Source organism: Thamnophis sirtalis, unplaced genomic scaffold, assembly GCF_051295495.1.
Source record: "Thamnophis sirtalis isolate CommonGarterSnake01/CBP01778 unplaced genomic scaffold, rThaSir2_p1.2 scaffold_1, whole genome shotgun sequence".
Classification (NCBI taxonomy): Eukaryota; Metazoa; Chordata; class Lepidosauria; order Squamata; family Natricidae; genus Thamnophis; species Thamnophis sirtalis.
In genome coordinates this window covers 94974920-95000248 of record NW_028261381.1, presented here as the reverse complement: position 1 = coordinate 95000248, position 25329 = coordinate 94974920, and the positions used below count along the sequence as shown (strand labels likewise).

Genomic DNA, 25329 nt, shown 5'->3' with positions numbered 1-25329 from the left:
CCAAACTAGAAAATTAATAATGTTATGATAGGCAGAAGGAAATCAATCAAGGCCAAAGTACATATTGTAGTCATACAAGTCATACAACACAAATGGGAGAGAAATTCCTAGGGCATTTCTGTTTAGGAGCCAGAACCAGAATAGTAACTTTCAAGTAAATACTTTTTGATCTGTAGCTAATTTTACATTAATATGGCAACAAACTGCAATTAATGCATTTTTTTTCCTATTCACAATAAGGACAATTTGCAGGAGTTAAAGAAACAAGGTATGAGAGAAATAACTCATAAAGCTATTACAATTTATTGACACTCAACTAGAACAGAGTTGGAAGGGACCTTGAAGGTCTTCTAGTCTAACCCCCTGCTTAGGCAGGAAACCCTACACCACTTCAGACAAATGGATATCCAACATCTTCCTAAAGTCCAGTGTTGGAGCATTCACAACTTCTGGAGGCAAGTTGTTCTACTTACAACATGTTGACCCCCCCCCCCGGATAGTTAACCAATCATCCATAGAATTGTCCCAAACCAACTCTGACTACCCAAACCAGTGGTGGGTTACAGGCGGTATGCCCCGGTATGGATGTACCGGTGCCTGCCTGGAGCACCGGATACCGTTCCGGAGTGCCCACCCACCCGCTTGAGCTCCTTACCTGTATTTGAGCTCTTCGGCGCCTCCACATACACGCACAGAGCGCACAGAGCCTGCGCGACACTCCGCCCAGCAGCTGGAGCGTCACGGAGGCATCACAAGAGGTAAGGACGCATGTGCATACTGCGCACGTTCATGTGTTGGATGCCGGGCCCCGTTGTGACTGGTATGGTTGCAACGGGATCCGGAGCCCACCACTGACCCAAACCCTAGAGATTTCAGGCTGAACTCACAATATTTGTATCTAGAAACAAAATTTGGGGAGGTATTACAACAATACAACAAACAAGACAGAAGATACTGATTATGAAATCATTTGAAAATTTATCATGAAAACTTTTTAAAAATCAAGTTCAATTATTAATTTAAAGGAAATAGATTAAATAAACATTAAATTATATATTGCATTTAATTACATTGACATGATAAAATATCAAACTAGATCTTCCATATTTTTAAAACAGTCTAGGCTTGGTACTTGGACTGTGCTCTGTGTATTATTTACAAAAAAAAGAAAAGCTTTACATTTCATAAAGGTACAGTCAGATAGCCAATGAAATTCTAATTGACATATTTAAAATGTTTATGTATATCCTTCATTCAAAAAAAGAATAGCTCAATAAACTAATGTAGATAAAAACAAAACAAAATCCAGCACAGGAAAAAAAAACATATCCCTATGCCTAAAAAAATTTCAAAGAACAATTTTAATGTGACAGAAACAATGTATTGCAATTATATTTGTTGAGGATGCAGTATTTTCTTTGAGAAAATATATATTCTGTTGATCCTCCAAGTATTCTTCAGCATTAGCAACCTTCCTGGGAAAATTCCTTCTGATTCACAAGATGATTAATGAGAGCTAGGATCTAGGCTTGGATCACTCAATGTTTCATTGCCTTTCTTAGAATCTTTGAATGTCACAGGAACACTGGTCTAAATGAAAGGGGAAAAATCAGCGTTATTTGCAAGCTAACCAGCTAAAGAAATGTATGTTCTTTAGCATGAAATAGACAAGAGGCACATTTAGTTTATAATTGTTAGTATGCAGATCATCTTATATGGGACTTGATGGGCACACAATTAGTCAGCATGCTGCTATGTATTTACTTTTCACCACAGGGAAGTGTAGAGTTTTTAAACAGTTGCTTGGATGCATATATGCTAAGATTTAGCCCAAAGGAAATGCTATGGATGGGTAACAATCAGACTTGGAAGGAGTTACAACTAAAGAACAAATGTCACAACTAGCAGTTCTGCTAGATATACAGCAGGGTCCCCAACTCCGAATGGGCTGAGGCCCATTCAGAACCAGGCCACAGAAGTAGCAAGTGAGTGTGTGCATGCAACTCCATTTGTGGAAGTGGTGGGCGCTTGTGCTAGCTGACATGTGGAACCACCACTTCTTGCCTTCCCCCTGCCAGTTCGCAAAGCCGGAAGGGTTGGAGACCGCTGGTTTAAGGTGTCTGACTGTTATCTGCGTCTAATCACTTTTGCCTCTTTGTGGAAAGCTTAGAATTATGGTGTTAGTCATGCACTGATGTCATGCAGATTAGATATTACAAAGGATTTTATGCTGCTTTTAAGGACCGTTAATAAATGTCAGTTGGATCAGAGAGCAGCCAGTTGGATGCATGTTCTGGCCAAGGATTAGTAGTACAATGTACAGCTATTTTATCAATTGCATTAGGCTGCAATTTCCAGGATCAATGCTAGCTCACTGAAAGAAAACATCTCAGGTGAGCTCCAGAATTGGAAATTTTATGCAAGTCTCTCCAACATTGGTTTAGCAACTCTATGTTAATGCAAGGGAATAAATCCCTTTCAGAATAATTAGGCGTCTCAATGGAATACATTAATATATTTAGTCTTATTAATTAATTTATTATTAATTTCTATCGTTCCTAATATCCCCTTCAACTAATAACAAAATTTGTATAAGGAAACTTAATTCTATAAACCAGAATATGCCAGGCAGGCTTTTGAATTTATAAAAAAATAAAAAAATAAAAAACCTCACAAATCAAGTAATTGGTTGGTTCACTTCCTTCTCCTAAAGTTTCCAATAAAAATGACTATAAATTAATAAGAGAACAGTAGTTTCATTTCTCTTGAAGCTAGTAACATATTTTCAAATTTGGCAATAGTATAAGGTAAAATTTATGGTTTTTTTTTTCCAAATTTCATTATAAAATGAAAAGTAACAGAATATGAGACAACTTTTGGACTTGCACACAAGTATATATGGGATATTGAGGCACTTTTAAAAAGTATTACTGTAATGTACAGTATATACTTGTTATCAATTGATATACAATGTGAAATATTTATCTAGACTTCAGATTGCAGTATGTTTGGCTGCTTCTTGTTACAGGCTTAAGCAATGCAAGTACTGTGTAGGCTTCCGATTAGAAAAAAGCAAAGCAATTGCAATCTTCAATTTTTCCAACACTATTTTCGCAATAGTCTGATGCGTTTTATATACTTTTTAATCAGATAATTTTGCTAAGGCAATTATTTTACATTCTAAGAGCCAAAGCAGATGACCAGCCAGTTAAAAGCTCAAGGAATTCTCCAGTATTTCAATATCATATATCAAATTATAGGGTTCTGCAAATCATTGGAACAAAGCTTGCATGCACTTTCCCATTTTCCAAGGGAAAAAACAAAAAAAAATTAACTGAACCCACAAATAAAAGCAAGAGGTAGCCAACAGTAGTTTCCAAAGCAATTTTGCAAGCCTGGAAAAATATAGTTTTTAATTATTTAAATAAAAAATGCTTTATATATTCTTCTGTGCCTCTTTGAAAAGATTTGCAGAGTCCCCATTACTTAATATTTTTGAAAAGATTCTTCTTACCTCCTGAGGAGTGGTTGGAACCAATTCTCCATGTAAATCTCGGTAATCCCTTAGTAATACAGTCGCTTGCTGCAATCCTACAATTACTGGAACAGGACTAATATGTTCTGTTCCTTGACAAATGAAAGCAGATCGATGTACGTCATCTGCAGACATCTGTACATTGGCTGGCATCATTCCTAACTGTTGTAGCATAATGTTCAGAACTAAGGTGCTCTGAGGCGGGGTAGGATTAACATGGACTGACTCAACAGCCCCATTCCCTGAGGATGTGGTTGCTACAGAAGGTGGTGGTAGTATTAGGTTAAGAGGTGTTATATGAAAAGTAGGGTAATTAGATGTCTCTGGAATTCGACCTATAGCAAAGAAGAAAGAGAACACACTATTATAAGGGAACATGCTTTATGCCGTGTAACTTTTATTATTAATATGCAAAAAGCAGTTTAGTACAGCCAGCTACTGTGAGTTTGGAGAAGGTGGCAATTAAGCATAAAGAAGCAATGGGTTTTAAGAGCTATTAATTAGATCTGACCAAACCTCTATGCAGCCAGAAACTTTCATCTATAAAGTCATTTTATCTGGCTTCATTGCCTTAAAACCTGTATTCCTTAACTGCTGATAGAAAATGTCAAAATGAATTAACTTTGGAAAAATCCTGTGATATGATCAACGTATACTTACCTAGATTAGCAGAACTAGAGGATTTCTTTTCCACTGCACACAACTCTGTTTCCCCCTTACTGGTTGCAGCAACATCATTGGGGACCTAAAGTAAGGTAATAGCGGGAAGAGATAATTGGACTAGAATTCATAGTTGCTGGTATTTCCAATAAGATGTAACCCTAGTCTGCATGTAACAGAGTATAAAACTAAAGAACAAAAATGAGCATGTATCTGTGGTGGCCAACATTGCTTTCTCCTGCATTGATCTTGAAGTTACTTTCATACTTTAAGTTGGTATAAAAAGAAAAATCCTTTGACTATGTATTATTAAACTACTGAGCCTTTCAGAAGAACAATACCTAAGTGTATAATGTCTGACAGAGAATGTGCCTTTGGTATAGCACTGTGATAGCGAACCTATGGCATGTATGCCAGAGTTGGCAAGTAGAGCCCTCTCTGTAGGCACTTGCGCTGTTGCCAGCTGCTCTTCTAGTTTCTGGTGCACACATGCATGCCAGGCAGTTGGTCTTCACAGGTGCCAGAAAACAGCCCCAAAGCAGGCCATTTTCCAGGCTGCTTTTGGTTTGAAGAACGCCCCAAAAGCAGGCATGTGCATGCCAGCCAGCTGGTCTTCGGATTTCCGGCGTGTGCGCATGCACACAAGTTCCGGTTTGGACACTCAGTGCCGAAAAGGTTCGCCATCACTGGTATAGCAGCTGCAAATCCTGGAGGCATTTTGTGTGGTCTACTGACTTGATCATATTGAAAAGTATCTCCCTACTTCTGTTCACATCTGAATTTCACTTCTCTGTGTATATGTTTATTTTGCTTAGTTATTGGTGAAATTAAGACTTCCTGATTTACGTGAGAAGTTACAGAACCCTGGTGGTTTTTATCCTTAACAGACTTACCCTGAAATATATAGAAAATTAGAATTTTGCTTTAGAGAGCTTTGGTATGTTTTAAATATATAATATTTTGGTTGTTTTTTCACTTAGAAAGCTACTTTCATGGGCAAGAAAAAATAATGCAAAGGAAAGGGATTGCAGCAGCTGCATTTATTAAAACTTTCTTCTGTGATTTCTCTAGTATTGTATGTAATTTAAGAATGACTTGTGAAATGTTGTTAGGTTTTTCTGCAACAGAAAATTATTTAATACATGGAACAATTGCACTTAAAGATAGCTTACCAGCAGTGAATCTTGAAACTCCACCTTTTTACTCTTGCATTTTTTAATTGGACTATCCTCTAGCTGCAACTTAGATCTTTTAAAACATTTCTCAGATATCATGTTATCTGTTGTTCCACTGGGTTCTTTAGTTAGCCAGAGTTGCAGCTCTTCAGCTTTTTTCCAATCATTAAAACTGTCTTTAGTAAATGTTTCAGTAAGAGCTTCCATGGGAGTCTTAATTTTAGTCACATGAGTAGTAGAAATAGGATATACCATGTAATTTGGGTATGTTGTCACTACTTGGGACGGATTCAAATATGCTGCACGAGGTACAGTAGAAAGGACAGGTGGAAGTATTGAGTTGGAGGTCGGGGATAAGTTTGGACCTTGAGAAGGCAACAAGACTGCTTTGGGCTTCAAACAAGATTCAGAAGGTGACGTGTGCTCCAATTTATTTTTTATCTTTTCAAATTCCCTAAAAAAAAAGTTATGTTTAATTAGTGTTAAGTCTTTAATCAAAATTTTCTCTGCTGTAAGTTTTCTCTGCTGGGAGACATCATCAATATTAGATCTTTTTACTTGGATAATAACACACAGATACACACACACACAGACACACACACTAACTACATTATTAAGTGTATAAAAAGTCAATAGACTTCAGATTTTAGAAACTGTTATGATATTACTATGTCATAATTATGTTAACTGTTGGTATAAACAACAGCTATAAATGGCTGATTTCAACAGATAGTTTATTACATTAATTAGCAGCCACCATGCCTTATGTAGAAATATACCTTGATTGTTCATCTAATTGTTGCTTGCAGATTGCTGCAAGTTGAGCCATCTTGCTTGGAATAGTTGAGCCTTTATAAGAAAAGAAACAGAAGCATTTAACTTGCATTTTATTTAAAACCTAGCAAGCTTCGATCCAGCTTGAACCTCCTTCTAAAACCCATCACTGATAGTGCTGACATGGTTTGGCTTATGGCCTTTTCTTATCATCTAAATTAGTGTCCTTGACACAGATTGTTCCATGAAGAGATGACAGAGAACTGTCATATATATTTCCTCCTTATTATCAATTTATTGTTATCTACCTAAGCCATTACGTTCTAATTTTCCTAAACCTACAAGTGCATCACATACACATGAAATGTAATTCCCATAAAACAAGGAGTCAGAAAGACTGCTCAAAAACAGACAGACTTGGAAATAGCATCCTCTGCTTCTGAAATATATTTACATATTTTGAATTGTACAGCAGGGGTCACCAACCCCTCGGCTGCAACTCAGTACAGGGCCTATTTGGAACGGAACACTGAGTGTTGGGCCAGCACACACACATGTAGCTCGACTTCCTTGCAAATTGAGTTGCACATGCATGTGCACTGGCACGCCACTCGTGTGGCTTACTTCCACTCTGCCCCCCCCCCCCATTTCCTGGGCCAACAAGCTGCAAAGGTTGGAAATTGCTTTTCTACAGTAAGAAATTCAGAACAAATACCACCATTCCTTATTTTAACAGTTTTTTTTTCCAGAATTATGTGAAACATTTTGTATTCTACCTACCTAAATATTTTTTGACAGGACTGCCTGGAGCCGAGTGACTCTTTCTCTGATCATTTTCTTTACTCCTTGCCAGTTTTATCAAAGATGGATGCCTTGTGAAATGTGGTTTGCTATTAGTAGGGAAGAGATTCTTAGAACAACACTCTTTAAAAGGTTTATCTTCCACAGGAGGTGGCATTGCATCCAGTTTTGGCTGGGTATCTATGATACAATCATACACAGAACTCTCAACATTAATATACTATTGTTACATTCTTTGTTTGGACAGTTATCACTTTTAAATATTTCTTTTTAAATGAGTAATTAGTCCTCTAAGTATGAATAAACCTGTTGATATATTATGTTAATATAATGACCCAAAGGAGAAATTAACCACCTTAACTTTGATATGACTTTTATAAGTTGGGAGTAGCACAATTGAGCAGAAATTAACATTCGTTCTAGTTGTAGTTCAAAAATAATCTAAGTCTAGTTCAAAAGTAATAATGCACCTACCTTTAACATCTGAAAAAACATTTGGTCCTATCCATTTAAATGCTGGCTTGCGGCCCTTCTCTTCTGTAATATGAACCTTCTTGATGAGTTCAAGACTACTAAGAACATTAGCAATATCATATAGTCTTCGAATTTTAGCTGAAATGAGTTAAAAAGCTAATGAAAAACACAAAAACAAAAATTCAAAATTGTTGATGCTAGTGTTTTTCTTCCCTTTTCTGCTGCATAGCTACACCAGAAACATTTCAGTTTGAGGGATCTATGATACAAGGCCAAGGTGAACATTCAACATTTTGCATTCTTCTACTAAACCTAGTGTTTGTAAAACACAATTGTTTTTGTTTTCCTTTGGAGAATAATTGAATGGCAGTGATGACTTGAAACAGAGAAATACAATTATTCAATGCAGGTTTTAGAAATATGGATCCTAAATCTTCTTCCCAGGAATGGCATTTGAAAGATCACTCTCAATTCAGGTTATAATTATCTGGATGCCTTTTACAGCAAGAGGTCTATTACAGCATGCAATACTTGTTTTATTCAGTGAAAATTAAGAGGACTGAAAGTTTTTATAAACCAGGAATCTAATAGAACAGAGCACAGCAAGAAACCTACTGTGTGAAAGCTGTCCCTTTGAAGCTAAGGGAAGCAACTTTAATAACCAATCTAATGCCTGTTATGTGGCCTGGACAGTTACTGGTATGTCACAAATGGAGTGTTGTCACTAAGAGTTTGGCCAATTATCCTAGCAGTCTAACACAAAGACTGCTAGGCATTTCTATTTGGGGAAAAAAGCAGAACAAGCTTTTGCAGATTCAGCTAGAACAAGCTGAATAGAGGGGAGCAGGTGGTTGCAGCAAAATGAACATTACACTCTTCAGCAATTTTATTAGGGTTTTATCCTGTCTAAAAGAAAAGATTTCTTAGAGATAATAATGGATAATTTAAACCCCAAAGAGGGATGCACTTTTCTGAGCAGTACAATTACTCTCATTACATTGACTATAGGCACACATCTCATAATGTGGTTTGTTTTTAATCTCAGGATGTTGTGAGGGTGTAGCTTGTTTCATGTAAAATTATGGTTTGTCAAGCAGTCCATATGCAGCCATAATCTATATGCCATTTTACCATGGTGGTCCAAAATGCATATGCAGCCCCCTTAGTACCCTGCCACTGGTAACAAAACAGTGGCCAGCTTTTCAAGTGGGACTGAAAGCAGTTAACTTTCTGGAGAGCAATGAAGTTTATTTTTATAAGCTTATGGCTCACAGTGACTTTTTTTTTAAAACTAAACCAGGCACACAAGGTAGTACTTTTTACCACTTACTTTTAAACTTGCTTTTATCCAGTGATTCACAATGGTCTTCACCAATCAAACTTTTAGCAGCATCTTCAAGGCTCACAACTTGGGGATATGACCCAAGAAACAACATTACAAATTTCTGGCTCATCACTCTTAAAGATTTGTCTTTACGACTATTTACTGAAACTGTAGAAAGAAAAGAGATAACCAAATATAGAAGTAAATCCAAATAACTAATAAATGGAAGACAGCATATTTCGCAGCCTGCTTTTAGTCAAAAAAGGTTTAGTTCACAAATTACTTACTGATATTTGCATAATAAATTATGTATGGGTAATTCTCATTTAGAAATTCCCTTGAGTAGTGACCATTTGCATTTATGGCGGTGATGAAAAAAGTAATTTTGTGTCTAAGGCCTGTATTTATTATCCCCTTCACAGAACAGAAAGATTGCCTAAACAAACTATCTCTTCCTGGCTCATTTTTTTCAGTGCAGTGCATTCCTAAAAAGTGCTAGCCACAAGTTAACAAGTTAGCTCTGTAACCTTAGTTGATTAGACCGCTCAGGCTCTGTGGCACTGCTGCCTGATACTGACAAGACTCTAATCAGTTTTTCAGTAATGGCTTGTTTGCTTCCTAAGCTGCTCATAAAGAATACACTAGGGAAACAGCTGGTGTTAGTATATTCCTTTTGATGTGTTGTCTCTATTGTGTGCCTACTTATTCTTTTGTAATTTCTTCTCCTCCATTGAATATAAATACAAATATAAATTCCTTTTTTACTAATTATCATAGCATCAAGGTGAACATTCCAAAGAATGCTATAAGATTTTCCCTTTTACTCAGCTTCCTCAAGAATCAAGTTTTGGAAACCTTCCTGTCTTCTGATGTTTTAAGGCAAAAGAAAGCTGAAGTAAAATCATAAGCACTACTGTAGTCACATGATTGTTCACTTAGCAACCATTTTGGTTAACAAACCCAAACCCAGTTGTGATTCCTAAGGGGAGGAAGGGAAAAGATTCTGCCTAGGAAACAATAAGACAAGAGAGCCCCCCACCCCAATGGATTAATGATCAGAGAAAATTTAGGAAGGACCTTCCCTAATTACCTGTCTTTGTTTTCAGCAAGATTATTTATTGATTTTGTAATATTTATCTCTGATCACATTCTTCGTTGACTCTGGTATGGGATCACACTCCATATCAGATGTGGTTTTAGAAAAGGCTCAAGAAGGTTAATGGCTTTTAGGATAGTTTTGCAATCTTCAGTTTTTCTAAGCACTGGTGACAACATCGCTTTTAAAAACATTTACTTAAATTAATGGATTATACCCTGCATTTTAGCAAATGGAAGTATAGGACATCTCCATCTATGTACATGCCTTTTCTAGAATTACCTGCTTGAAGTTCCATCCCAGGAAGTTCCACAAAGTCTGTATGATAATTTGACCCAGCATGCATTGGCATCCATTCAATATTGTGGTCAGCATTTCCAAACTCTTGCCCATTTTTTCCTTGTTTAGTCAGCTTGATTTGTTGCAAGTACTTGTTTTTCTCAGCTACTTTTTTCAAAGCCTGCAGTGTTTTTTTAAGATTATGACGGCCATGCCAGGAATATCTGTTTTTGGCAAGCCGGCTCACCATGTGAAGACTTTCTAATACATTCATAATGTCATAGAGACGCCTGCGCTCAATATCTGGAATGATGGAAACATTGCAAATTATTTTTCAGTTTCTTTTTCAATCTTATCAGTTTCCTAAAGTATGCGTTTAAATACATTAACAAACAAAATACATGACAGGACTTCAATTACAGAAAATACAATCTTAGTGGTGGCTAGAATCTTAGTAATGGTTAGAATGCAGTATTGCAAACTAACTCTGCACACATTGCCAGGAGTTTGATTCCTTCATTCCTGACTGCCTTAAAGCTGACTCAGACTTTCATCCTTCCGAGATCAGTAGATTGTTGGGGGCAATATGTTGACTCTGTGAACCAGTTAGAAAGGGCTTGTAAAGCACTGCAAAGCGGTATATAAGTGCTATTGCTATCTTGTTCAGTTAACATAAGCATAAGACTTTTTCAAACCATCCAAATGGGGGTAGGTCTGATAAACTGGATATAAAATATGCTTTTTAAGAGCATCTCTGTAATCCCTGAAGAGAGAGATCAGAGTTTGTCAAAGGGGTAAATATCATCCCCCAAGAATCAATTGAAGCTCCAGGGGGTTGATAATTAGGAAGGAGTCAATAGGTGATTTGTCTGGGGGAGGGGAGAGGAAGTTTGTGGTCCATAAATGATTCAAAGTCAATAATGCTAGTCCCTAATTGTGAAGATGAAGTCGCTAGAGGTAAGACAGTGTTACCCAGGCTTGGGTGATCAGCTGCTGTAATGCAATGTATAGATGACCTCAGGGAAGGAAGGGAAAAGATTCTGCCTAGGAAACAATAAGACAAGAGAGCCCCCCCTCCCAATGGATTAATGATCAGATAACAAAATTTAGGAAGGACCTTCCCTAATTGACCAGGTGGTTAAAAGTGATGGTGGGAAGTTTGCGTCTTCAGACTCACAAGTTTCCTTAATGTAGTTTTACAATAAAGTAGAATTAGCTCATCTATTTGTGTTTCTATTTGGTTTATCTGGGAAGATTGACAGCCCTTGACCTTCAGTTGTCTCTATTTTATTATTATTACTATTGCTATTTATTAAAATAGTATCTATTAAATTATTTTCATATAACAAATATTTGGGGGTTAGGGAATAATTTGAAACATCAGGAAGAGGTCAACGAGTTGAAGAGTTTGGGACCCATGTTCTAGATCAGCGATGGCAAACCTTTTTTGGCTTGCATGCCAAAAGGGGGGAGCACAGGGGGGTCATGAGCGGGAGTACCGCACCCATAATGCAATGCTAGATCCCTAGCGCGCATGCGTGCATGACAGGCACAACCCCCCCATTTTTTGCATGCTTTTTTCACCCTCCCCAGGCAAAAAAGGGGCTTTATAGGAGCCTGGGGAGGGTGAAAACAGCCTCCCCCCCCCCCGGAGGCAAACAGGAACTTCAGGAAAGGATTTCCGGTTTGCTCATACGGCCAGTTTAAGTCCTCCAGAACCTTCAGGGACCTTCCGATGAAAAATGACCCTAGAATCAAACCCTGATTTGTCCGTTGGGCCATTTTTTGTTCTCCAGAGCCTTTAGGGAAGCCTCCGGAAGGCGCCTGAAGGCTTAAACCGGCCCCATGAGCAAACTGGAAATCTGTTCCCAAACTTCAGTTTGCTCGTAGGGTTGGTTTTTTGTGCTCCGAAGGCTTCAGGGAAGGTCCTGAAGCCTCCGGAGGGCCTCTGGGGGGAGAGGGCTGTTTTTGCCATCCCCAGGCTCCTATAAAGCCTTTGGAGCCTGGGAAGGGCAAAAAAATGGCCTCAAAAAAGGCTAAAGGCAGCTGGCCAGCGGGCACATGCGCGCTGGCCAGTTGACAGGGCAACGCCTCGCATACCCTGACAAATGGCTCTGCGTCCCGGCTCTAGATTTTCTAGGAAGATATTTTTAATGTTTAGCTTTATACTTTCTAGTTGTGCGTTTTTTAAAATTTATTGATCATGCATGCTAGTTCCCAAAACTCTTGTACATTGGGCGTTTTTAACATGCATAAGAAGGCAAACTGAAAGGTGAAAAAATGATATTGACCTTTTTAAATAATTTTAAGAAATTCAGGGAGCAAAACATGTAGCTGATTTGTGGCTTGAAAGGTCAATTCTATTTTCACAACTCTGCACTTAGCAAGTGGCAATTCTTTATATATAAATATATAAATATATAAATATATATATATATATATATATATATATATATATATATATATATATATATATATATATATATATAGTTAGTTAGTTAGTTAGTTAGTTAGTTAGTTAGTTAGTTAGTTAGTTAGTTAGTTAGTTAGTTAGTTGCAATTGTGCTGATAAATAAATAAAGGGAGACTTATCAGCACAATTGCAACACAAATGTAACAAGGCAACATAAAAAAATGGCTTTTTGTCTGGATGGCTCTCAGAGTGACAGAAAAGGAAAGCAGTATGCTCCCTCCCATATTTGGGCATACCAGGGGTTGTGATACAATACATGCATGCATGCATGCATGCATACATACATACATGCATACATATATATGTTTTCGTAGATTTTTAAGGGTGTAGGTATGCTGGTCTTGTTGTATCCAAGTCTTTTCTCGCGTAAGATAATCTTACATGGGAAAAGACCCGAATATAACAAGATCAGCATATTATATTTATATGAGATTTATATTTTAATTAAAGCATGCAATGTATTTTACACATTAAGCATGTATAATGTATAACCTGGCTCTGTTCTCGAGCTGAATGTGCCAAGGGGCTGGCTATATTACTAACAGACCAAATATCTTGCTCTTGTGTATCTTGAATTGAATGTTTTTAATATTTTTATTGGTTTTACTGTTTTGATTGATTTAAAATGTTCTTAAATTATTAATTCTAAAGTATTTTATGAACTGTAAGCCTCCCAGAGTCATTGACTAAGATGGACTACTATAGAAATTGAACAAACAGACAAACACTACAAAACACAGTGACATTATTACCATTTGAAATAAATCTAAAGAATAAAAAATAGATGTTTGAAATGCTACTTTATTTGAAAGAAAATCCTCCAAACCAAAAGGGATTTGAGAAACTCCAGACATGACGCTATGAGCAAAATAATTTTGTTTAGGACTACTCTAAATGCTGCCAGTTCGGAGGATTTATGTTTAAATATTGTAAACTACTGCACAACAGCAGAGTTGAGGAGAGATTCTGCAAATATGGAGCGTAGAACCTTTTATTCTTACACGGATATTGACTGTATTTTTCGGAGTATAAGACACACCATGATTTTGCACTCTGCATACCTACCAAACCCTCTGCATGCCTCACTTTTTGCAAAAAGAAAAGGGGGGGGGCATGCAGAGCTTTGGGAGGCTTATAGAGTGCTCCTGGAAGTTTGGGGGGGGGGGAAAGACGGGGGCACGCAGAGCTTTGGGAGGCTTGTTGAGTGGTCCTGGGTATGGCGGGGCCAAAAATGAGCAAAAACTACCTGTTTTTTGCTCATTTTTGCCCTCCCCAGCTCCCAGAAGCACTCTGCAAGCCAAAAATGCTGTATTCAGTGTATAAGGCGCACCCAGATTTTTACCCTCTTTCTGGGGGGGAAAAGGTACATCTAATACTCCAAAAAATATGGTACCTTTTATAAGATTTATCAAGAAAAAAAGATAAGATAATGCACTGCCAAAACTTACTGAGATCTTCTGCTACCTCATCAAGACATATTTCATTACTTTTAGAAAAGTGAGGATAACTAGGATAGCGGGCTAAGAATTTATGACATAGCAATCCAAGGCTTTTCTCTTTACGGCTTGTTTGAGGCTTTTCATATTCATCTCCTGACAAATGATCCTGCAGAGAGAAAGGGGGTGGAGGTGGAAAAAGCTCTTCTATGACATTTTAAAATCCTCAAAATTTAACCAGCATTCCAGATTTTAAGTGTAACACAGGAGAATAGATTAAATCAGTACATTGTCAAGCAATGTACATTCAAAATACATATATAATTTAGCCTTTTTTACTTTTGTATAAAGCATATTTATTTAATTGATATATATGCTGCTTCATCTCACTGTCGAAGCAACATTATCAATTACTACAAGTATGGCAAAATGAAACAAGAAAAAAGTTTTACCTCAAGGCTTTCACTTTTATTATCTGACCATTTTTTTTCCTGTTCTCGATTTCTAATCTCTGGACTAGCCGCACTGATCAGCATTTTAAGGTTAGCAGTTGGCGTCCATGGGTCACAAGAAGTGCTTTCATTGGGCTTTGGTGGTGTTGTCAGATGGTCAGAAGCAGTAGGCTGGATCTCTGCCAAGAGGCAATTAGAGGTAACTGTTTGTTTTAGAGGAGTTTTGACTGGGCTTCCACACACTCCAAAACATTGATTTTCCTAAACCAAGAAAGAAAAAAGTAGAACAATACTAAACATTAAAATGTGATTCAGAGACTAACTGCAATATTGAAATATATGCTTTTTGCCAAAATTGACCTTACTGTGTTTTTTTTGACCAAAATTGACACTTATGTCTTCTGGATTTGACAGAACTCACTTTTATTGAAAACAGCCTAGTCTACTTTCTTTGTCACCCTGAGCATTTATCAGAACTGAAGATGATACAAGAATCAAGGATATTTTTGGTTTAGTGTAGTATATAAAGAGCCCCAATGTGGCCTAGGTTTTCACTGCCTACCCATCATAAAAATTCCTGAATTGTTATATGTGAATGCAGTCAGTGCTCTATAGGGATATGCAAAAGAGACTACAGAGTACTCCTTTTGAAAATGTAATGTATTACATTGTTTAGAATGATAATAATGAATTAGTATAGTGAAACACAGTGCAGTTATATAAACTGTTACAAGAGGACATGGTGTTTCTATATTCATGCTGTTTGAACAGTGTTTGTAGAGGTATGGGACAAATTTGGAATATCTGACATCATTCAGTTCAATTGGATAGACAATGTTGCAGCATCTAGCTGAAGGTAATAAAATATTATCCTTTAGTATAACTCTTTGAAACACTTAAATATCTATATATTTGAAATTACTGATGTCACCCTTTTCCTCATTGTTTTTACAAATATTGCAAAGCCCACACTGACCACTATAGAATAGTTACTATGTTTATTAACTATTTCAATCAAAAAATATTGAGTGTCTATGGTATAGGACAGGGGTGTCAAACTGGATTTTTTTGAGGGATGGATCAGCATTGTAGTTCTCCTTGGGCTGGAAGGGAGCAGGGGAGGGAGACGGGACGGACGCCCCCTGCAGGCCAAAATGGGATGTGGAAGAGGACACAGGTGGCCCCCTCTGCCCCATTTTTAGCCTGAATACGCCCCACCTCCCAGTGTCCCATTTTCACCCTCCCTGGTCTCCAGCAGCACACTACAGGCCAAAAACAGGCTATGTGGTGGCCTCCCGAGGCCTGTTTTTGGTCAGCAGAGTGGTGCTGGAAGGCAGGGGAGACTGAAAACATGTGGCGGGAAAGCCAAAAACGGGGGAGGGGGATGTGGCCTGTTTTGTCCGGCAGAGGCACTGCGGGCCAGTCCTTTGATATTTCTAGGCTGGCCCTGTGGACCAGATTTAAGTATCCTGTGGGACGGATTCAGCCCATGGGTCTTGATATCCCTGGTATAGAATATGGATATCTGAATGAATAAAATTATATATAATACCATACATAAATCTTTTCTTAAATGCAATAATTGCATGGCAATTGTTTATATGGCAACACCAACAACTAGATATTCCAAAGGCTTCAATCTAACCATGCTATGAACACATTTGTATCTGAAGGATTCTTAGCTCTTCCTCACTCGCGCATTGAGTGCATCTAATTCAAGGGGCCTGTCATCCACCACTATATTGTTAATCATTTTGGTTTTTTTCTATTCAAGTGCTTTACTTGGTAAAAAAGATGAATGGTTTATTTCTGTTTTAAGTTCTAGAATTTATAGGGGTGCCTATCTTCTATACAATAATCCTAGACAGCTCACAACAAAACTCATACAACAGCAAATCTACTCTTACAAAGGATGTTTTTCTAACATCCCATCGACTCTACATACGTTGATCCATCTCAAATTACTCCAATGGTCTTCACTGCTTTCTGAAAGGCTAAAAAGAGAGGGACTCTGCAGATCACATGTAAGAGACCGTTCCAAATGGCCAGGGCAGCAATAGAGAAGGCACACATCTGAGATCCCACTGGATAATAACATTTAAGGGAAGGAGCCTGAAGCATGCCATCTCATCAAACCAGCTTTCTGTATTTAATGCATTAATGTACTTAACATAGATGCCTACTAGCTTTAGCTGGACAGCTGTGTGACTTTTATGCCATGAGTGACTCTCTGAGATTATATATTCTTGACATTTACACCTGTCAACCTTTGCACATCCCTCCCAGAAACACTTTCTATGATGAGACAACCAAGCATGACTCGAGGGAGAGGAACAGTTTCTCAATGTCTACAAATAACTCCTTGCCTTGATTTCTGTGCACATATAGGTAGAGTGTAATTTCCTTTTTTCATAAGAGAAACTGACAGTACTGCAACTTTGAAGCATATTATACTTGACAGTGTATACAATTGTTGTAAAATTGTCTTAAAATAGCCATAGGCAAAAAAAGAAAGACTTAAGAGGACAACATCAGATAGGGAAGGAAAAATGTTTGACCCTAGTAAGCTATTTTCTTATCTCCTTCTTTTATGTCAAGAGTGACATATAGCTGTATTGCTCAATCAAATGACAGGCTATCTAGAACATAACAATGAATAATCCTGGAGTTGCCTCAGATATTCTTACTACCACAAACAACATTGGCCTATAGTTTGAATATAAGTGATGACAAAAGATAGTTTGAAAGGACTTAGATAAATTACCTTGTTCTCTTTATTCATACTGCCACTATTAGCTTCAGCCTTGTATACATTTGTTCAATTAAACCTTACGTTGGCTTATGTTGGGATACCATTTTTAGCATTCTGAAAGAAAAATAAATAAATTAGTTAACACATGAACTTTTAAGGAAGTAATTAGAATTGGAGAGAAATCTGGGTTTAAATTTACTGTAGATATAAACATTTTTAGACCAGTGCTGTTGTTTTTCCTGCTACTTCAGAATGTTTTATATGTAATTGGCATAATAAAAATTGGTATCTCTTTCTGGTATTTCTTTTTATGGTTGCCCATCTCATCCAAGGTGACTGAGCAATATCCTGGTTTATCCTTCTGAGGCTTATTGAAAAACATTGTATAAAAAACTTATTTTACCCTAGCCACAATGGGTGGTAGATGTTAATATTTATGGGCCTTATCTATGTTATTTATGGTATAGAAGATTTTATATGCTTTGCATAATATTGCTTCCACTAAAAAGTATTAATGTGAGGGCATAGTTGGGCAGTAAATAAAGACTATGATTTTCTAAAAGAAAATGCAATATTCTTAAACAGCAGTGTTTGGCCACTTGGTCTTTTGAGCAGGATTTACCATTTCTCTAAGTTTTGTGGAAAATGTGTGGGAATGGATAGAAGTGGTAACTCACAGAAGTACAAAATAGGATTGTAAGGGTAGCGTAGAAGGAACTACATTTAATTCAACAGACCTTGTACAGGTACTCCTTGGCTTATGACCACAATGGAGCCCAGAACTTATGTTGCTAAGTGAGAAATTTGTTAAATGAATTTTGCCCCATTTTACCATTTTTCTTGCGACATTTGTTAAGTGAATCACTGCAGTTGTCAAATTAGTAACATGGTTGTTAAGTGAATTTGGTTGACTTTGCTTGTCAGAAGATTGCAAAATAGGATCACATGCAACCATCTGCAACCGTCATAAATATGAACCAGCTGTCAATCATCTGAATGTAACTCATGTGACCATGGGGATGCTGCAAGAGTCATAAGTGTGAAAAATGGTCATAAGTCACTCTTTTCAGTGCCATTGGACAGTAGCTTTGGACGGTCACAAAACAAACTGTTGTAAGTCGAGGACAACCTTTATTGCCGTTTAGAGATAAATTTTACAAGGGTTTGTTTTCGTACAAGAGAAGTTGCCTCCAAATGTGTTGTATGACTAGTAGCCTAACAATGACTGCTGGGCTTACAATAACAAACATTTCCAGCTTTCACAAGGCACCTTTACATTCGTGTTTATGACACTCAAGGGCAAGCAGTTTCACATTGAGAGATGTTTGTGGTTGTGCTTGATTTTCTAACTCCTTACACAGGTCGGTCGAGACTACATTAAGCAAAATCAATGCAGTAGCTTAAAAGAAGTCCTTCAAATGATCCATCAGTATTGTTGTATGTACACTGAGAATTTATGCCCCAAAGACATATTCCTTGTGTGTCCAATCAACTTGACCAATAAAGAATTCTAATTCGCCTCTAACACGCACCGAGGGTTTTTTTAAGTCGCCCTGTTGCTCCCTTCCCTTTATGTTGGACTGCATTTTACAGTATTTTAATATTAATTTTTAAAAATTTAATAAAGACCTTTTTAAAAGACTCTACAAAAGTCTGTTGTCGCTGCTTTCTATTTTGTTCCAGTAAACCCAACTCCTCAATGCTTCCAAGAACGGGTTTTAATTTTATTTTACCAAGCTTGGGCGGCACCCATCTCGCGACTGAAGTGCCAGCCCTTGCCCAGCAACCCTCAGCTGCGGTACCGTCCCTTCCCTCCAGTCCACTCACCTACGTACTTCGGACGATACAACCCTCACACCCCGCCACCAAACTTCCTTCTTCGCTTTCCAACTTGAGAATTCTGCCCGCGCTCCATCGTTCGGACGGGCCTCCGCCCTATTCTTCGCAATCTCGTTTCTCATTGGCTCTTGAGAGAAGGGGGGTGGAGTCATCTTGCCGCTCCGTTTCAAATGTTTGGCGCCACCGGGCTTGTATTTGGTCTAATCATACGTCCCCAGGGTCCTAGAATTTGCTCCCCTTCCGCCTTTAAAGGCATCGCTACCGCTATTTAGACCGAACGCGCGCCTTCAACCTGATTGTTGTTGTTTTTTGTCCCCCCTCCCTCGCTCCCTCTCTTCCCAGAGCGATTTGAATTCAGCAGGCAGAAGAGTACAGAAGAGACAGAAAGTTTCCAACCAATCCAGAAGGTTTCCCATCTTGGCCAATCAGCGTTCTTTCCCTTGGAGTGGGAGGTGAAACGGGGGAGGGAGGCGGGAAGAAAACTGAGAGTTCGTTCGGTGGCGCCTAGAAATTGCGGGACGATATAAAAGGGGGAAAAACTTCCCTGTGTAGCTTTGGGTGTATTTTTGCATTCCACGGTCTCCCGGATTGGCCAGTTGACGTTTCAATACCAGGGACACGTGAATCGACTGAATACGTGTGAAGCATTTCATCTGCTTTCTTGCAGAGGAGAGAAAAAGACAGGCTTTCCTTAAGCGACTCCTTAGCATCTCTCTGATTTCGCTACTTTTTTAAAAAGGAAGAAAATGTTGGTCCAGTAATATTGTTCCTTCCCATTAAAGGTAAAGGTTCCCCTGGCACATATGTGCTACTCGTTCCCGACTCTAGGGGGCGGTGTTCATCTCTGATTCAAAGCTGAAGTACCAGCACTTTCCGAAGACATCTCCGTGGTCATGTGGCCGGCATGACTAAACTCCAAAGGCTCACAGAGCGCTGTTACCTTCCCACCAAATGGTTCCTTTTTTTTAAATTTGCATTTTTACGCGCTTCCGAACTTGGCAGAAGCTGGGACAAGTAACGGGAGCTCTCTCCGTTACATGGCACTAGAGATTCAAACCGTCGAACTACCGACCTTTCTGATCAATAAGCTCAGCACCTTAGCTACTGAGCCATTGCACCCCTGTTCCTTCCCATACAGAACTGGAAATCACAACATACAGAAACCCAACAAAAGATGTTCTGTTCTACTGTTCTTGTGGAATTTATTTGTTTATTGTTTTGAACAGCTTTTGAATTGGGAGAGAAGGATAGAAATAAGATAAAGAGAGCCAGACTCTATATTCCTTAGGTGAGACATTTCAGTTGTAAAGGAAAACTGGATTTCAAATCCATAACCTTGGGCTAATCATAATCCAGATTTACCTCTGCTTTGTTAATGCTGATAAAATGAGTTAACCTTATCATTGATGCTTAATCGAAGAATATAAGTGAAGAAAAGAAAGAGAAAAATAAGGTAGTCTATCAATGCAAACAGCTTTGTTCTTGCTTTCTGTTTACATTTTAAAACATCTGCACCAGAGGCATTTGGGAAATTCATCTATTAACACAGCATAAAAATACTAAACAAAAACAAAGCCATCCTAATAAAAATGTAGACAAAATTTAATATGAATTTCTATCATACGGGATAAAAATTCTATCTTCCCCTCTCTAGAAGATGTTTTGGAAGGAGAGCCATCTCAGGATTTTATTTTTCATAAACCGATTTTAGATATATTTTCCAGAATGTATGAAATAAATACCTATAAGTAGGAAAAATAGAATACCAGTAGTTTTCGACATACAATTTTTTTGTTTGGGGACCGTTTGAAGCTACAATAGCACTGAAAAAAAGTGACATGATTATTTGAAGCATCCTCATGGCCATGTGATAAAAATTTGGTGACTGACTCCTTTATGACGGTTGCAGTGTCCTGGGATCATGTAATCATTTTTTGCGACCTTCTGACAAGCAATGTCGATGGGAAATCAAGGTTCACTTTAAAACTACGGTATATGACTAACAAAACAATGCAGTGATTTACTTAAATGCTGGAGGAAAGGTCGCAAAATGAAACAACAGCTCACTTGACAACTGTCTCGCTTAGCAACAGAAATCTTGGGCTCAATTGTGGTCGTAAGTTGAGGATTGCCAGTACTTCAGTTTTCTAATCTGTAACACTTTTACTGCCAGAAGTGAACTGTAAAGAGAAATATTAATAAAATGTAGTAAATTATCCAATTCTGAGTGGTGCAGAAGCAGTTTTGTCTCCTGAGACACTGGCAACTTCAGTTCTTACTGATCTTTCTTTTAAAATAATAATAATAAATTTTTAAAAAATCTTCAATCTACAACCACAATTGGAACCAAAATTTCTGTTGCTAAGTAAGGCATTTGTTAAGAGAGTTCTATCCAGTTTTTCCATGATTGTTATGGAAATCGCTGGAAGTAAATCATGTGATCCTTAAACGAATCCAATTTCCCTCATTGATTCTGTTGGAAGTTGATTGGGAAGGTCACAAATATGATCACCAGCAATGTTCCCTCTAATTTTTTTTCAGTGTGAGCAGAAAAGTATAGTATTTGAGCGGCATATTTTCATGCCTGAGCACCTGAATTTTTTTCACAGATGTCACCTAAGACAACAACAAAATCAGTATTATTTGAAACTCAAAGTTATGTTTATTCAAGGTACCCACTTAATTAAAAGTGTTATATAATATCAGTATCACTTAACAACGCTCCTGCTTAGCAACCAAAAGGTTGGCTCAGAAAGTCTGGCATTTGAAGCATGCAAGTCTTAAAGCTGTTGTTACAAGACCTTTGCACCCCTAACCCTTTAGGGGAAAAAAACCCCAGGGGTCTTCAAACCTGACAGCTTTAAGACTTGTGGACTTCAACTCCCAGAATTCCTCCCTGAGGGGAATTATATATTTGGACTGTTTCATAGTTACATTAGAGAACTACATTGTTAGAACTTAGCACAAAAGATACCTTTTATCTGAAAATCCAAATAGAGTAAACCTGCTATTATCCCAGAGCACTAATGTCATTTGTCCCAATCTGTTTTACGAGTCTGTATTAAAATAGATAGAAATATTTTCACTAAATTTTATAGATCTATATTTCAGGAACCTATCAGAAGTTAGGGCAAGATAAGAGTGGAAGAATAAATTTTGTTGCAGGTCATGGGGATTTTTTCAGCATCTTAAAAGTGGAGCGCATGTGCATTGAACTAGCAATACCCATTTAATAACAAAAGGAAATGGCTGAATTAAATTTGGTAAAGTTGCAAGCGAGCTGTAAAAAGCTTGCGGTTTTTAAAATCATAGAATCAGAAGGGATACTGGAGGTCTTCTAGTCCAGTCCCTTGTCCAAGGCAGGAGTCTTTATATCATCTGAGACAAATGGCCGTCCAGTCTTTTGAAAACCTGTAGCAAATGAATTAAGATTCCATTAATTTTAATTGTTCTTACTGTCAGATTTCTCCTTATTTCCAGCTTGAGTCTCCTTCTGACAAGTTTCCATTGCTTCTTGTCCTGTCCTCAGGTGCTATTGCTGCCGCCTCCTCCTCCTCCAACAGCACCAACACATTTGCTGCAGCTGAGGTGAAGCCGCCAAAGCTCCCGCTGGCGCCCCCGCAGCGTTGGGCGGAAATCCGGCAATGCTGTTGGAGGAGGAGGAGGAGGCGGCAGCAGATATAGGAGAATGATTTCTTACTGTTGCTTGATAAACAGTTGGAATCTGAAATTTTTCCTGAAGAAGTTAAAGGTTTAAATTTTTAACCAAAATGTCTTTTAAACTCTGTATTATCTACTTAATGTTAATCATGCTTGCTCATTTTAGTTCCACTTATAAAAATAAATTGAAGCCAATATAGAAAATATTTAAATTAAAGCCAACAAACAGGTTGGCTTTAAACTTCCTATAATTAAAATATCAAGCTGTATTCTCTGAAGTCAGCCATGTTCATTACTATACCTACATTTCTCTATTTGCCCCAAAGGATTTAAAAATATCTTGAAAATAAAGAGAAAAAAACTTTTTCTAGAATAAAGCTTAAACAAGTAAATAGGAAAAAAGACATAAACACATACAATAGATTATGTAATGTCCATTATTTTACTTTGTAATTCTTCCGTATAAACCAATCCTCGCCATTCCATTAAATATGTGCCCACAACAGACTTTAATATTTGTATGTGTGTAAGTATGTATAAACATACATGTTCAAGCAGATATACCTCCTAATCATATACTGCAACAGTAAGAGCAATAAAGTTTATATTCATTAATCAAATTTATATAGCCACACATCTATCTCATCCAAGGCAACTCTTAGACATATTAGACAACTTCCACTCCAATCTTCTCTTTTGGATGCCCCCCTCGCTCACTGCCAGGAGAGCCTCCCTGACACTGAGCCGGAGAGCCTCATTCTGATGCAGCCCCAGACAGGAACAGTGCATGAAGTTGTGACACTCCCAATGAAAGCACAGGAGACCCACTTGGAGAGATCAATGGGATCTTCTAGTCCAGAAACCCAATGGTGACCTCATACTACTTGCAACCGCTAAGGTATTTACTTTACAAACAAGCAAATAAAAATAAAAATCAAAAAGGAGGTACTGATAACATCTTCAGAAATGTATCTTGATGTAGGACCAAATCCCTTCCTAAAATGAAAAGCTCACCAGTAAAACACTACGGAAACCGCCGGAGTCAAACTTCCTCAAGAAAATGAAAAAAACAATGTTTGCCACGAAGGCTGCCCGACAATTGGAAACCTTTGCCTCTTTAGTGAAGGGGGAAGCACCCAATTCCCCCTTCTTCCCTTCTTGATAGATTAGTGGAGTGTGAGAAGAACTTGCGTTTTAAAGTATCAATTCTTAAATCCTCCCTTATCGGAGAATCTTTGAATGCCCGGTTGCAAATAAAACCCCATCTTCAGAGGTGGACTGGCTCTGGATACCTTCCTCCTGGCCCCGGAAAGTAAAAGCCACCAGGGCAGGGCGCCCCGCCTCTCCTCTCCTCGTCTGCCCCCTTGCGCAGCGCCCCGTCCGCTGGGCTGCGCCGGAACGCAGGTGCCAGACACCCCCCCATGCCAGCTCACCCCTCTGCAGACCAGGTTCAAGTTAGGGGTGCGGCGGAGGGAGGGGGAGCAGGTCGAAAGCCGTCGCACAGAGGGGGCGGCGGTGGAAAGGCAGCCAACCAGCCTGCCACCGCCGGCCCCGCCAGCCCTGCCGCTCTTCCCGCCCCCTTCCCAGCCCCACAGTCCAGCGGTCACAGCAGAAGCAGCCCCGGATCTCCGCTGCCACTCCCTGCATTTTCTGGATGGGGTCTGGCAGGAAGGAATCCCCTCTCCAAGGGATCCCCCGAACATGGACTTGAAGAGCCGTGCTCTTCAAAACAAGTCTGGGGAGGTCCTTTGCAGGAGGCCAGTTCTAGCCGCCTGCAAAGGACTTCCCCACATTTGCTTTACAGAAATCTCTGCGCGGCAGATAGAAACTGCTGCGCGGGATTTTCTTGCCACGTGCGCGGCCGCGCAGCCACGCACCTTAGAGGGAACAGTGATTACCAGTTGCTCCAACCATCATAAATACATACCAACTGCGAAGTAATTGATTTTTGATCATATGACCATGGGGATACTGCAATGGTCATAAGTGTGAATACTGGTCGTAAGTCACTTTTTCATGCATTTGTAACTTTGAACAGTTGCTAAATGAATGGTTGTAAGTCCAGGACCACCTGTACTCCAAAGCTCTTGTACTTCTATTATGTTCTTAGCAATATAATAGTAGAAGCAGAGTCACAATGTCTCCATTTGAAATGCTGTGTAGTTTTCAACCCAGATTTCTGTGCCTTGTAGAAATTTGATTCATGATCTGAAACTACTTAGGGAAGGATTGACTCGGTGCTGAGTGTATGCCAAAAGTGTCAGGTGCTCCTGGGCATGGGTGCAAATTATGGTTAGTGTCTCATGATACAAACAAACCATTTGGTGGGTGATAAGAATTGGGTTGACTTGAATTTATTTCTAAGATTTGGGGAATAAGTAAGGATAACACTCCTCAAATACCTGATTTCAAAGCCAGAGAATGTAATATTATGTTTAAGGAAGAAAGGAAATTGATCGTAATTAGATTTTGAAATGCTGTTTTCCCCTAGCCGAGCAAATCAATTTGCTTTGTTCCCAAGTGATTCCAATAAAAAATAATCTCACTTATCTGACATTCTTTGTTCTAATAATCACTGGGTGATTTGGTTTATACTGAT

The 25329-nt window shown here is 38.5% G+C and overlaps 1 protein-coding gene across 1 annotated transcript; it reads right to left on the bottom strand.

Moving 5' to 3' along the window:
- Positions 1–1214: 1214 nt before the first annotated feature.
- E2F8 (E2F transcription factor 8) lies at positions 1215–19155 on the bottom strand. Its single transcript, XM_087721634.1, has 13 exons — positions 19059–19155; positions 17244–17345; positions 14480–14740; positions 14040–14196; positions 10122–10421; positions 8750–8911; positions 7420–7557; positions 6925–7125; positions 6150–6219; positions 5368–5824; positions 4196–4280; positions 3515–3870; positions 1215–1590 (listed from the first exon to the last, which is right to left on the bottom strand). The coding sequence occupies exons 2-13, from the start codon at positions 17259–17261 to the stop codon at positions 1507–1509; spliced, it is 2289 nt and encodes a 762-aa protein (XP_087577760.1). The 5' UTR covers positions 17262–17345; positions 19059–19155; the 3' UTR covers positions 1215–1506.
- Positions 19156–25329: the final 6174 nt, after the last annotated feature.

What these genes read in the sequence shown, in the direction of transcription:
- E2F8 (XM_087721634.1), bottom strand. An exon ending in TGGGATGGAACTTCAAGCAG is followed by an intron (nt 8,912 to 10,121) that starts GTAATTCTAGAA and finishes TTCTTTCTACAG; the next exon opens with TTTCAGTAAATAGTCGTAAA. An exon ending in GGATAAAAGCAAGTTTAAAA is followed by an intron (nt 7,558 to 8,749) that starts GTAAGTGGTAAA and finishes AACTCATTTCAG; the next exon opens with CTAAAATTCGAAGACTATAT.